Consider the following 14645-nt stretch of genomic DNA (forward strand, 5'->3'; position numbering starts at 1 on the left):
GGTAGTTACTCTTTTTTTTTTTTAAATTAAGATTTATTGATTAAAATTAGAATCATTGCATTAAGAATTATGAGCTGTTTCATCTGTAGGTTACTCATGTTACATATTGGGGGTTTTTTTCCATGTGTTTGAACATATACATATATATATATATATATATATATATCCTACATATATAGAACATAATTTTTGCTTTACCCATATAACCACCTGAACAGCATGTGTTGGAAAGAACAGGAGTTTTACAGTAGAATGTCTGAGGTGTTTGTGTTTTGTTTTTAATAAACTTTTATCTTTTTAGAGCAATTTTAGGTTTACAGAAAAAAATGAGCAGGACATACAAAGAATTCCCATATATTCCCTCACACACGGTTTCTTCTATTATTTAATACCTTGTATTAATGTGGTGTACTTGTTACAATTGATGAGCCAATACTGATAATAGTAACTAAAGTCTGTAGCTTACATTAGGGTTCGGTCCTCCTGTTTACATTCTGTGGGTTTGGACAAATGTATAATGACATGTATCTATAATTACAATATCATACATAAGTTTCAGGGCTCTAAAATCCTCCGTGTTCCACCTATTTATCTCCCTCCCCCTCAAATCCCTGGCAATCACTGATCTTTTTCACTGTTCATAGTTTTGCCTTTTTCAGAATGTCATATAGTTGGAATAATTCAGTATGTAGCTCTCTCAGATTGGTTTCTTTCACTTAGCAATATACATCTCATGTTCCTGTGTGTCTTTTCGTGGCTTGATAGCTCATTTATTTTTATTGCTGAATGATAATCCATTGTATGGATGTACCACACAATTTCTTTATCCATTCACTTATTGAAGGACATCTTCCTTGCTTCCAAGTTTTGGCAATTATAAATAAAGCTGCTATAAACGTTGTGTGCAGGTTTCTGGTAAAAGACAAATCACTGGAATAGAATAGAGAGCCCAGAAGTAGAGTCACACAAATATAACCAGCTTATCTTTGACAAAGGAGTAATGGCAGTTCAATGGAGAAAGAATAGTCTTCTCAACAAATGGTACTGGAACAACGGGACACTCATATACAAAAAAATGAATCTAGACGCAGACCTTACGCCATTCACAGAATCAACTCAAAATGGGTCATAGACCTAAATGTAAAACGCAAAACTGTAAAACTCCTAGAAGATAACATAGGAGAAAATCTAGGTGACCTTGGGTTTGGTAGTAACTTTTTGGATATAACACCAAAAGCACAATCCATGAAAGAAAATAATTGATAAGTTGGACTTCATTAAAGTTAGAAAGTTATGACCCATTCGGAAAGACACTTTTAAGAGAATGAAAAGACAAGCCACAAACTGGAAAAAAATCTTGTACAAAACACACACCTGATAAAGGATTGGTATCCAGAATATACGAAGAACTCTTTAACACTCAACAGTAAAAGTAAAATAAAAAAAAAACCTGATCCAAAAAATGGGCAAAAGATCTGAACAGATTCCTTACCAAAGATATGCAAGTGGCAGATAAGTATATGAACAGATGTTTATCATTAGGTATCATCCAGAAATTGCAAACTAAAGTGAGATACCACTATACACCTATTAGAATGACTAAAATCACAAACAGTGGCAGCCCCAAATGCTGGATAGGGAGCACAAGAATGCTCATTCTTTGCTGGTGGGAATGCAAAATGTTATAATCCCTTTATAATAGTTTGACATTTTCTTTAAAAAGTAGACATTTTCTGGGTGGCTCAGTCGTTAAGCGTCTGCCTTCGGCTCAGGTCATGATCCCGGGGTCCTGGGATCGAGTCCCGCATCGGGCTCCCTGCTCTGCGGGGAGCCTGCTTCTCCCTCTCCCACTCCCCCTGCTTGTGTTCCCTCTCTCGCTGTGTCTCTCTCTGTCAAATAAATAAATAAAATCTTTAAAAAAAAAAAAAAGACATTTTCTTATGATCCAGCAGTTGTGCTCCTTGGTATTTACCCAAATGAGTTGAAAACTTAAATCCACACAAATATCTGAGTTTTAATCCTGGCTTTGCCATTTATTAGAATGTATGCTAGCAGCTTAAACTTTTTTTCCCATCAAAAAAATCTAACTGGAATTAAAATAAAAACTTTTTTAAAAAATTGAGATATAATTGACATATAACATACTAGTTTTAAGTATACAATATAATGATACGTGTATACCTTCTATAATAATCTAGTTTAGTTAACATCCATCACCACAGAGTTACATGCTTAACCTTTAAGAAAAAAATTATTGGTTAAACAAATACTTTTTGAATGCTTGGTATGTGCCAGGCATTATTCCAGGTTTAGATAATATAATATTGTAGTGAACAAAATGGAGCTTATGGTCTAATAGGGGGAGGCAGTGTGTAAATAACCAATTTATGATTAAGTGTCTTAACAAAGCATAGGGGAATGGAAAGTGTTAAGGGCATTAGGAGGGAGGCCTTTCTGAGGGGCTGTCATTAGAACAGAAACCAAGTAAGTGAATCACTACATGATTTGCAAATTTTCAAGTCAAGTGTGGTTATGCAGAGTTTGCTTTTTAAAAATTGTATTACAGAAATTTCAAGCACATATAAAAAACAACAGATAAATGACATTCCCATGTACCCACTGTCCATGGCATATCTTGTGTCATGTGTACACCTGTTTTTCCCCTCCTGTATTATTTTGAAATAACTCCTAGACACTTTATTCATAAATATTTTAGTATGCTTGACATACCATGATGCCATTATTATACTTGAAAAAAAAGATAATTCCATAATGTCATCAAAGTCTACCTTTTGTTCAAATTTCTAAGTGTCTCATAAATGTCATGATCTTGTTTGAGTCAAGGTGCAGATAAGGTCCACACATTGAAATTACTGATTTGTCTTAATATTTAGCTTTAATCTTTCATTTTCTCCATGATTCTATTTCTTGCCATTTTTTATGGAAGAAACTAGCCATTTATTGATTGATTGAGAAAGAGAGTGTGTGGGAGCACTTGGGGAGGGAGGGACTGAGGGAGAGAGAGAGAATCTCAAGCAGGCTCCATGCCCAGCGTGGAGCCCAACATGGAGCTTGAGCCCACGACCCTGAGGTCATGACCTGAGCCAAAACCAAGAGTCAGATGCTCAACTGGCTGAACCACCCAAGCACCCTGAAACTAGCCTTTTAAATAGTCAGTCCGATTACATCCCCACATTGTAGTTTGACATAGTTTTCTGTTCCCTTATATTTACAGTTAATTGGTAGTTTGATATAAAGACTTCATTGATCAGGTTTTGATTTTTGTGTTTTCTTTATGGCAAGGTTATGTCATAGTTGTGTTATATACTTCCATCTGATACCCATAATATCTGGATCCATTATTAATTCATTAGGAGTTGCAATTGATGGCATTCTGATGTTATTTTTCATTATTAGCTGAAGTACAAAGCAAAACTTTCCCTTGATCACTCTTTGAATACCTAGCAGCATAGATGATTTTATAGGATTTTTAGGAGATTTTCTAGGAGAGGCGGGATAAGGGCTTATTCTCTTTGTTTAGCAGTTTTTTTTTAAAAAGATTTTATTTATTTATTTGACAGAGAGAGACACAGTGAAAGAGGGAACACAAGCAGAGGGAGTGGGAGAGGGAGAAGCAGGCTTCCCGCAGAGCAGGGAGCCCGACGTGGGGCTCGATCCCAGGACCCTGGGATCATGACCTGAGCCGAAGGCAGACGCTTAATGACTGAGCCACTCAGGTGCCCCATGTTCAGCAGTTTTTATGGTAATGAGTTGATTCACCAGTTTCATCCAGTGATAACCAATTCACTTTTTTTTTAAGGAATCATTGTGAACTAATGAGTTTAAACATACTTAATTTGGTTCAGTCCATAGCAGTTATCTTTTTTGCTGTGCAGATTGTTCCATCTTTGGCCATTTGGAACCTCTTAAATTGGCTTTTAAGTTCTTTTGACATGGCCCTGGCCCTATTTCCTTGATTTCTGATTTGCCAGATGTTCTAGGCTGATATTGGACATTTTCTATTTTCTGTCTCAATGTGAAATTGGTCAGTTCTCCTTGAGACTGGTTCCTTTTAGTGTAAATGGTATTTTAAGTATCATAGTCTGGATGCACAGGGGTGTTCATTGCTCCTGGGTTGGTCATTGTTCATAAGCCTTTCAGTGGGAAATACTAAAAAAAGATAAAATAGGTCATTTTGTTGCTTGCAGTTCAGATTGAGAACTTTAGTTTTTATATGATGCGTCCCTATCTGCGTCTCCCTTCTCCCATGCCAGGAGTCCTGGTTTTTGACCCTAAACTTCACTTTAAGTTTTATTAAGAAGTGGTTAAAGCTAGGGAAGCTCATATAAATGGCAGAGTGAAGTAAACCCTAGAAAATAGCGCATGCCAAGATATGTGTCGTACCACTTCTACCACTGGCTTTCCCCAAGGAGGGCTGTCTGTGCCACTCACCTGCTTCAGATATGTTTGAGGGCAGGGAAGCTTATCTCATTGCCAGTAGGTCACAAAATAGAAGAGTAGAGGCAGAGCTGCCCTGGAGAGATGGGAGTGCACTTAATGGAGTCAGAGGGCCAGCTTTGGCAGGAGCAGAGAAGAGGAATGTGTTGGGCAGAATATTTCTTTCCCCGCTTCTAGGAAGTGACATCCTTGCTGCCTGCCTGGAGGATCCTGAAACTCCTGCAGGAGAATGCTTTCACCATGGCCTCAGTACCTGGCACACAAACACTTGTACATTAACTGTTGAGTGACACATGAAGGGGGCTTGGTGATTAACTCAAGTATCCTCTTCCTTTGGTGTAGACCTGGCTGCACCCTGACCTTTGCCCCTGCCCAGCTCTCAGTTCATTTAAGAACAAGGGTCTTAAAGTAAAACCTGCACTGTCGGGGAATCCTGTAGTAGTTCTGAATATCATTTTCCCCTTTATCCAGAGAGGGGATGAGAATGGGTTTGCTTTCTAGAAGTGGAAAACATGAGAGGTTTAGCAAGGGCAAACAGGTGCACCCATACCAGTTCTTTGGGCCCTTGACACCTGAAAATATGATGAAAGCTCTACCCTCTTTCTAGAGAAGTATGCATACTTGCAGAGTTTGATTTATAGTTTTGGGTGTTCCAGTATTTTCTTGCCCCACTTTAACCTTGGATTAGAGGAAGAATTAACATCAGGTAAGAGCATGCATATAGGGCAGTGGTTCTCAGGAACTTGTTAGAAATGCACATTATCAGTTCCCCCCCGGAAACTTGGGCTGGGAACCAGCCATTTGTGTTTTAACAAGCTTCCAGATGATTCTGCCATTCCCTAGGGAGGTTTTTCTGGTTAAACTTGTACTCTTTTGTGGTCCTTGTGCCTCCCACCTCCCATCCTGCACCTCTGAGGGCCCACCTGCCATCCTCTTGTTGTAGCAGTGCTCTATTCCTCCTAGGCTATGTCCTGCCCAGCCACGTGACTGAGGAGATGCTGTGGGAGTGCAAGCAGCTCGGGGCTCACTCCCCTTCCACCCTGCTGACCACCCTCATGTTCTTTAACACCAAGTAAGTGTTCTAGAAGCTCCATGTTTAGCCACTGCTGGCATCTGCCCAGTGAAGAGGGTGGAAACTATCCAGGTAGATATAGGAATTCCTTTGACACATATTTGAGAGCCTTTGGGCTACTAAAAGCCTTCAGCCCCACTTGGCTACATTTGTGTGGTGACCAGTGAGGCATACAGCCTTGCCAGACCCCTGCCATCCGTCTTGATTTGGTTCCTCCACTAGACAGTGTTTTTGGGTATGGGCCTGCCCACATCCTGGGAGTGTGCACAGCGGCTCCTCTGAGGCACCGATGGCAGAGGGTAAGTCATAGTCTCCTCCTGGCACCCCTCCCTTTGCCTTGCTTTCACTTGTGGTGCAGATACTTCCTGTTGAAGACAGTGGACCAGCACATGAAGCTGGCCTTCTCCAAGGTTTTGCGACAGACAAAGAAGAACCCCTCTAATCCTAAGGATAAAAGCACGAGTATTCGATACCTGAAGGCTCTTGGGATACACCAGACTGGCCAGAAAGGTAGGGGCCGCAGAAACAGGTGCAACTTGTCCTGCCCTGCCCTTGTGCCTGGGGGGTTAGTGTTGAGTGTGAAGTTGAGTTGGGATTTGCTGGATAGGAATTTTCCATTCCCTTCTCCCCACCTAGAAACTTGAAACTCTTTTCGAAGCAGAGATGCCCCAGAAACGATTGCTGCTTTTTCCCTTCATGCCTCACACCCTTTCCTCTCCCAGTAAGTCTAGTTGGGATGGCTAGAGGCCTAAGGTTCCTTTTTTTTTTTTTAAGATTTTATTTATTTATTTGACAGAGACACAGGGAGAGAGGGAACACAGGCAGGGGGAGTGGGAGAGGGAGAAGCAGACTCCCCACTGAGCAGGGAGCCCAATGTGGGGCATGATCCCAGGACCCTGGGATCATGAGACGAAGGCAGACGCTTAATGACTGAGCCACCCAGGCGCCCCCAAGCCTAAGGTTCCTAATCTGGTCCTGAGCTAAGGCAGTCTCATGCCATGTCCCTGGTGGTGGGGATGTGTTTTATAGTTACAGATGACATGTATGCAGAGCAGACGGAAAATCCAGAGAATCCACTGAGATGTCCCATCAAGCTCTACGATTTCTACCTCTTTAAATGGTGAGGAAGCTTTATGGTGGCTGGGTGACTGTATGTATGCATGAGTGCACTGTACCTGTGTATAAGGCATTCTTTAGTCCCAAACAAAGTAAAAACACATTTCCAAAAAGCTAAATATAGAAGCAGCCTGACTGGTTTCCCCAAAGCATGTGAAATGACTAGCATTGTGATTTTATATGGTCTCCTGTCTTGGAGAGGGGAATGGGGGAGATGGAGGAAAGTACAGAAAGGCGGCCTCCATCATGTAGCATCTTCCTGGCCTTGACGTTTGTCACTAGCAACATCAGTCTAGGGGGGATTTCTTTCCTTGGCTTTTACTCTCTTGCCCTTGCAGTTTGGCATGTCATCTTTACTGCAGTGCCACAATCCTCTTTCTATGTTATAGGTCTTATGTTACTTAGATTAAAACGTTCGGTGGTTTCCATTTATTGTATAGAGAAAGAGTAATCCTAATCTTGCCAACAAGGCCTTACGTATACTCCCCCTTGCTAATCTCACGTCCTTGTACCTCTTGGCTCTCTAGCTACTGGCTCCTCTCCACTCCAGAGCATCATGATCTCCCTACCTCCAGGCCTCAGCTTAGGAATTTTCCTTGTTGGGCAAGCCTCCCCTCCCCACCCCCATATTTGGCTAGTTGGCTCCTATCCATCCCTCTTCTCAGAACAGCTTGATCAGAAGCATCTCCAGATTCCCTACCTGTTTTTTTGGGCTGTTTCCTCTGTAGCACTTACCACTGATTGTCATTTATGTAATTGTTTAATTGTTGACTGTCTCTTATCTGTAAGCTCCATAAGGTAGGGAGTCTTGGATCCTGCTCATTTCTTGAACACCAGCCCGTAGTGCAGGCCTGGCACACAGTAGCCCTTTGATAAATCTTGAGTGGATGGGCGAATATAACTGTTAGAAGTGGCATGTGCTAAGTACAGCACAACATTGAGGGGGGTGGAGGATGAGCCCAGGTAAGGGTCCCAGCATCACAGCCAAGCTGGGAAGGCAGAGTCCCTTATGTAAAATTTAGGAATTCAGTGGATTGGGTAGAGGAAAGAACATGAACAAAGACTTGGAGAGGACCTTGTAGGCAGTGCAGTTGGTTCCAAGTGGGATACGGTTGGACTCCAGTAGATGAACCCTGGCATTCCGAGGCAGGTGGTTAGAGGAATCACAGCTAGCAGTATGTGAGGGAGAAGCGGAAGGGAGACAGCCTATTACTGGCATTGGCAGTAGCCCCAAAGGAGGCCCTAGAGGTAATGTGTGTTGACTGCATGGAATTCAGTAGCTATGCCATCATACCTTTGAAGAGCTGCTGTCTTCCCACCTTTTGCATACAGCATCTGTCTGGAATATTCCAGGGTGGGAGGGTTGAGAATGTTGTGGTTTTACCCAGCTTTTACTGATATATTTTTCAGCCCCCAGAGTGTGAAAGGCCGGAATGACACGTTTTATCTGACGCCTGAGCCAGTGGTGGCCCCCAATAGCCCAATCTGGTACTCGGTCCAGCCTATCAGCAGAGAGCAAATGGGACAGATGCTGACTCGGATCCTGGTGATACGAGAAATTCAGGAGGCCATTGCAGTGGCCAACGCAAGCACCATGCACTGAGATCCCTAAGCCATGGTGCAAGGGAGATGATCCAGGAAAAAAAAAATGGACAGACTTTCACACTAAAGAAGAGGCCTCCATTTTTTTTCTTTTCTTTTTTTTTTTTAATTGGTGTAGTTATGAAGCCTTTCAGACTGCTTCTGTTTAAAATGTAAAAGGAAACTTTGCCTCCTGTGCGTCACCGTAAATCTGCTGCAGCAGATTCCTCAGCCCATGGGGGCTCTGGGTTTCCTGAAAGCCAGATGTCCTAGAAAGTTGCTGGCTGGCTTTTTCTTTTTTGTCTGGGGCCTGGGGAAAGGGCTCGGACTGTTAGGAGAAATGTGGCCCCTTCCCTTACTCCAGAAAGATGGAATTAGTGACGGACCCTCCAGGGAATCTCCCCAGCTGGCTTCCACTCTGACTGGCAGACGTCGCTGACCCCAGGGGAGCCATGGTCTTTTCTTTCTTCATGCTCAGACATAAACTTAGCATCTTAATGGAAGGAAAATGAGGGGAACTTCAATTATGATTTATTAAAGACAATTTCTATTACACCCTCCTTTATGACAAGTGACATTTTAGATGTTAAAGTAAAAACTTTACCATGCCTTTTTTTTTTTTTTTTTTTTTTGGCCTAACATTGAGGCCTTAAACCTGAGGCTCCTGTGCCTGATGGAATTCTTGTAACATACACTTGTGTATCATATAAAGATACCACTCTGTTTCTCTTATGTATTCTTAATCTAGTTGTTTATTAAGAATGACAAGCACGTCTTTTCAACATGCTAGTGAACATCGCCTCTTTATTTGGGAGGAGCCCAGCGGGCCATCGGAAGCAAAGCCTTGCCCGCTGGTTGAACGGGTCACGGTCCTGCGGGAGGGGGCAGCCTCGGGAACGCCCAACTTTGTGGCTGCACGCCTAGGGCGTGCTCCGCGCATGCGCTCCCTCGGTAGCCCCGCCCGGGAGGCGCACGGGCTCCGCCTGGTCGTACTGCGTCCTGACGTCAGTGACGCGCAGGGCGCAGTGACGATATCGGCGGGTTTATATTGGCGCGGCCCAGACGGCAGAGGCCTCTGCGGCGCCGTCTTCGGACACACGCGGCTTTGCCCGGCGGTGGCCATGGCCGACTACCTGATTAGCGGGGGCACGTCCTACGTGCCAGACGACGGGCTCACAGCGCAGCAGCTGTTCAACTGCGGGGACGGCCTCACCTACAAGTGCGGGCCTAGCGGGCTCACCTGGGCGAGGAGACGGGCGGCGCGCTGGACTGGGAGGCCGGGCGGGGTTTTCCACAGAGCCCGCTTGGACCCGGGCATGGGAGACAGGTTCCGGAGAATTCCCCACCCATCTCTGGGGCTCCGTTTGATAGATCTGAAGTGCGGCGGGATGGAGGAGGCATCTTGGCAGTGCTTGAGATTTCAGGCTAGGAGCTTCATTCTTTCGGCACATGGAGTTGTCAGGGTGCCAGGGTCGCTGATGACAGCTAGGTGGCAGAAAAGGTCCCGTCTCCATCTCCACCTTGTGATTTGTCTGCCCTGCCTGTGACACGGGCTAGGTCAGTGCCCTCTAAGGCCCAGATGCCTTATGACATGATCTATGGGGATGGAATCCCGGGCCGCCCTAAGCCTGAGCCTTACTCCCAATTCGCTCCCCTCCCCCGTAGTGACTTTCTCATTCTCCCTGGGTACATCGACTTCACTGCAGACCAGGTGGTGAGTATGGCCAGAAATTGGGTCCTGAGCATCAAGGTTGGGTAAGGTACTTCTCTTCCCTGGTCTCTCGGCTACCACAGCAGATTGGGCTTGGGGGTGGATTCTATGGAATAGTCTGATTGGCATGCAGGACATACAGGGCACCTGTTTTATGGGGGACCTGGCACCACCCTGAGGCTTTTATGAGGTATTTGCCACATTATCGGGCCGTATTTCCTCAGGACCTGACTTCTGCTCTGACCAAAAAGATCACTCTGAAGACCCCACTGGTTTCCTCACCCATGGACACAGTCACAGAGGCTGGCATGGCCATAGCAATGGCGGTGAGCATCATGGGGTGTAAGGACAAAAGGAGGGGCCTCACACTCTTCCCCAAAGACATACATAGTCATGCTGCTCTTTGTCACTTTTTCACAATCTTCTGTTTATCCTGCAGCTTACAGGTGGAATTGGCTTCATCCACCACAACTGTACACCTGAGTTCCAAGCCAACGAAGTTCGGAAAGTGAAGGTCAGAAGGGCAAGGATCGTGGTCAAGAGCTCCTGGGAATTGCACTGAGGTGGAGTGGGGTGGAAGTGGGGAATTTGTTTTCCTAATTTAGGATCCTTTTTTCCCCACTTTGGGGTTCAGTTCCTGAGAAGAGTATGAGACCTTGTGTCCTAAGGCAAGAGAAGAGGACCAGGTGGATAGTACCTACAGCCCACCCACGTTTACTATCCCTGGGTTTTAATTGTGATTTGGTCCTATGGTACTGCCAGAGGGGGAGTTGGTGTAGACCCCAGGCTTCAGACTGGTAAAGACGGTTCAGAAATGTTCTTTCTCACCATCCCTTCCAGAAATATGAGCAGGGATTCATTACAGACCCTGTGGTCCTCAGCCCCAAGGATCGAGTGCGGGATGTGTTTGAAGCCAAAGCCCGGCATGGATTCTGTGGTATCCCAATCACCGACACGGGCCGGATGGGGAGCCGCTTGGTGGGCATCATTTCTTCAAGGGACATAGATTTTCTCAAGGAGGAGGAACACGACCGGTTTTTGGAAGAGGTGGGTGCTACTGACAAAGCAAAGCCAAGCTCTGGCGGCCAAGGCTTAAGACGAGGTTTCTGTTGCCTGAATGGCATCTCTGGGGGCTTCTGCTGTCCAGGAAAGATGAATGCCCAGCCAAGTCTCTGACCCCTTCATGGGGTTCCTGCATCTCTTCCCCACCAGATGCTCTCCTTCTGCCCAAGTGTTTGCCAGCATGCATGCTGTGTTGCCACTCCCAAGGTGGGGGCAGTGCTCAAGGACCAACCGCAGCCTCCTCTTCCAACTCTCGTCATTGCTCTGGCAGGGCCCTTCTTTCTCCGCTATGTAACAGCATGTTCTGTGTACCACATTGTTCTTTCTACGCAATTCTCACCCGTGCCACTGTATTGCTGCACTGGCTGTTGGGTTCACTTGAGGAGAGTGGTTTGGGTGCAGGTGTGTGATCAGGGTGGTCTGTGGAACCTCACCCCCGAGTTAGGTCAGGGTGTGTTGGAGGTCTGGTCTCTGGGCCCTTCTCACAGCTCCCCTCACTGCTAGATCATGACGAAGAGGGAAGACTTGGTGGTAGCCCCTGCAGGCATCACACTGAAGGAAGCAAATGAAATTCTGCAGCGCAGCAAGAAGGGTGAGTTCTAGAGGTGGAAGGGTTCTGGAACCAAAGATCAGAGTTCTGATTTATGTACCTTCCCTATCCCCAGGAAAGTTACCCATTGTAAATGAAGATGATGAGCTGGTAGCCATCATTGCCCGGACAGACCTGAAGAAGAACCGGGATTACCCACTGGCCTCCAAAGACGCCAAGAAGCAGCTGCTGTGTGGAGCAGCCATTGGCACTCATGAAGATGACAAGTATCGGCTGGATTTGCTAGCCCAGGCTGGAGTGGACGTAGTGGTTTTGGTGAGATCTTGCACAGGCAGGGTGGGGTGGTAGGGACAGCTGTCATACCAGTCTCACTGGGACTTTCTCCCGGTCCCAGGACTCTTCCCAAGGAAACTCCATCTTCCAGATCAACATGATCAAGTACATCAAGGAGAAATATCCCTCCCTCCAAGTTATTGGAGGCAATGGTGAGGCAAGACTGGGCACCAAATGATGTGGGGCAAGAGGTAGAGGAGCTAGGCTCCCACTCAGATCGTCACACAAGCCTTTCCCTGCTCTTCACTGCAGTGGTCACAGCTGCTCAGGCCAAGAACCTCATTGATGCTGGTGTAGATGCCCTGCGGGTGGGCATGGGCAGTGGCTCCATCTGCATCACCCAGGAAGGTAGGAAATGCTTCGGTGGGGCCCTCAGAGACTCTGGCTTCAGCAGGGCCCTTAGCCCCCTATGGCCTGGAGCCAAGAGCTCTTGTGGGAACTATGCGAGTCCTCCAATAGGGGCAGTCCCAGGGCCAAACAGGCCCCTTGGATGGGTGACATGCTGGAAGACGAGCTCGTCATTCCTCACCTGCCACTACCCCCCCTGGCTAGCCTGGCCTCCTTGCTCTTGCTCTGCACCCTCTCTAAACTCTGGTCTGTTTGTTTTATTTAGTGGCTCCCAAGATCCCTCCAGACATAAAGTCCCACAGCCCCAAATGCCCTTCTACTGTCAAGGGCTGCTATAGTAAGTCCAGCCCGGCCCACTGGCCCGGCCCAGCTGCCCACTGCCCGGCTGCTTGGTTGACTGTAGCTGTAGCTCCCGGGGTTTGTGGTGTTGATGGGTGGGCAGGGCAAACTGAATGACAGACCATGGTTTTAGGGGCTGCTGGAGAACACAGCTCCTTCCTCTTCCTGGGGGGCTTGTAGGGCAGGACCTCCTTCACATTGCCTACAGTAGGCACAGCTCAAGGACCAACAAGCACACTCTTCCTTCCACGTGACCACGCCCCTGATCTTGCCCGAGCTGCGAACCATGCTGGGAGGAAGGGGTGGGTGGGCCTCTGGGTACTAACTGCACGGTGACACCTACCCCCACTTGATACCAGGTGGGTGGGGTTCCCCCCCCCCCCCCCCCGGCTGCTGACTGCATGTGCCTGAGGCTGCCCTGGGCCGAGCACACATGCACGCGCACATGCAGAGTTGAGTGGAGGCCATCACTGCTGTTTGAACTGTTGAAGGCAGACAGGGCAGCAGCCCTTCCAGACATGACTCTTTCTCAGCCGGGCTGCAGTCCTGGTACAGGTGTAGCGGAGAGCTCCTGGGTGCTGAGTTACGGCCGCAGGGCCCCTTGCCTGTCCCCACGGATTCCACCCACCCATCTGTTCCTCCATTTCTCAATAGTGTTGGCCTGCGGGCGGCCACAAGCAACAGCGGTGTATAAGGTGTCAGAATATGCACGGCGCTTTGGTGTTCCTGTTATTGCTGATGGAGGAATCCAAAATGTGGGCCATATCGCCAAAGCCTTGGCCCTTGGGGCCTCCACAGGTGAGGCCCAACACCCAGGGAGTCTGGTGGGATTCCTTCCCCAGGACCACTCAGCGTCTGCTCCCCTCACTCCCATTTGTCCACAGTCATGATGGGTTCCCTCCTGGCTGCTACCACTGAGGCCCCTGGCGAGTACTTCTTCTCTGATGGGATCCGGCTAAAGAAATACCGTGGTATGGGTTCTCTTGATGCCATGGACAAGCATCTCAGCAGCCAGAACCGATATTTCAGGTGGGACAGGAAGGTCAATTACCCTGTACTGACAGCCTTGTACTGATAGCCTCATCCATGCTTTGACCTTGCCTATGTCGTCTTGCCTTTTCCTACAGTGAAGCTGATAAAATCAAAGTGGCCCAAGGGGTGTCTGGGGCTGTGCAGGACAAAGGGTCCATCCACAAATTTGTCCCCTACCTGATCGCTGGCATCCAGCACTCCTGCCAGGACATTGGTGCCAAGAGTTTGACCCAAGTCCGGTAAGCCAGGAGAGCTGGGACATGGGTGGAGGAGCTAGTTGAGGGCCAGGTACCCACATCTGACATTTGCCTCTCTTCAGAGCCATGATGTATTCTGGAGAACTCAAGTTTGAGAAGAGAACATCCTCAGCTCAGGTGGAAGGGGGTGTTCACAGCCTCCATTCGTAAGTGACCAACCCTTTGGTACCCACCTACCCTTGGGGCAGAGGTTCCTTCTTTCTGCTGCCCCCACCTCAAAGCTGGTTGTTCTGCCTACAGGTATGAGAAGAGGCTTTTCTGAAAAGGGATACAGCATACTCCCTCAGTTTTTCAATAAAAGTTTGGGGAAAAAAAAAAAGTGATGCTTGATCTTTGGGGTTAACAGGCAGGTGTGGCGACTGCCATCACAGACACACGCAAGCACAACACTCTCATTTGTAGGGAACGCCTCAGACCCTGAGGTCTGGATATTCCTTGGATCTGGAAGGAGGCACTAATTCTAAATTCAAAAAAGTCTCTCCTGAGGCAGCTCACAAGGTAGGTCAGGCCAGCTCTGGCTCACAAGGGTTCAGTCTCACATTGTGGCTGCTTAGGACAGGTCATGGAATAGTCCTCGGGGGCTTTGGACTGGCCCCCACAGGGCCTCCTGCTTGGCCACGTGGGACCAGGTTGAGAGCCACATACACAATTCTCTTAACTTGAATCTCCAAGGGACCTTGAGAAAGCAGAGGGTCCCCTCAAATCTGCATTGTGAGCAAGTACAAAGATTTGCATTTTGGGACAGGTGCCTATACTGCCTCCAGCCTCTGAGAAGCTATGTAGTCT

General features: G+C 47.1%; 2 protein-coding genes across 12 annotated transcripts in view; both read left to right on the top strand.

The window, feature by feature from the left end:
- The window catches only part of QRICH1 (glutamine rich 1), a 52291-nt gene extending 43456 nt beyond the window's left edge, over positions 1-8835 (top strand). For 9 of the 10 annotated variants that reach the window (XM_064596270.1, XM_045862441.3, XM_045862440.3 and 6 more), the window contains 4 exons: positions 5422-5530; positions 5889-6040; positions 6560-6650; positions 8057-8835. In XM_064596270.1, coding sequence (XP_064452340.1) covers positions 5422-5530; positions 5889-6040; positions 6560-6650; positions 8057-8249 — 545 coding nt within the window. In that variant the 3' untranslated portion in view covers positions 8250-8835. The other variant, XM_064596293.1, reaches the window with a different exon arrangement.
- IMPDH2 (inosine monophosphate dehydrogenase 2) lies at positions 8361-14178 on the top strand. Of its 2 annotated transcripts, XM_045862450.3 has the most exons (15): positions 8361-9446; positions 9893-9941; positions 10163-10264; positions 10378-10452; positions 10779-10985; positions 11505-11592; positions 11666-11865; positions 11945-12035; positions 12136-12231; positions 12497-12568; positions 13225-13368; positions 13455-13599; positions 13698-13841; positions 13922-14005; positions 14100-14178. In XM_045862450.3, the coding sequence occupies exons 1-15, from the start codon at positions 8989-8991 to the stop codon at positions 14119-14121; spliced, it is 1977 nt and encodes a 658-aa protein (XP_045718406.2). In that variant the 5' UTR covers positions 8361-8988; the 3' UTR covers positions 14122-14178. The 2 variants fall into 2 exon arrangements, with proteins under 2 accessions (XP_045718406.2, XP_045718407.2); XM_045862451.3 differs by lacking the exon at positions 12497-12568.
- The last annotated feature ends 467 nt before the right edge of the window (positions 14179-14645 follow it).

The sequence above is a fragment of the Mirounga angustirostris genome, unplaced genomic scaffold (assembly GCF_029215605.1).
Source record: "Mirounga angustirostris isolate CCGP_5_RB_7025 unplaced genomic scaffold, mMirAng1.0.hap1 SCAF_1, whole genome shotgun sequence".
In the NCBI taxonomy this organism is placed as follows: domain Eukaryota; kingdom Metazoa; phylum Chordata; class Mammalia; order Carnivora; family Phocidae; genus Mirounga; species Mirounga angustirostris.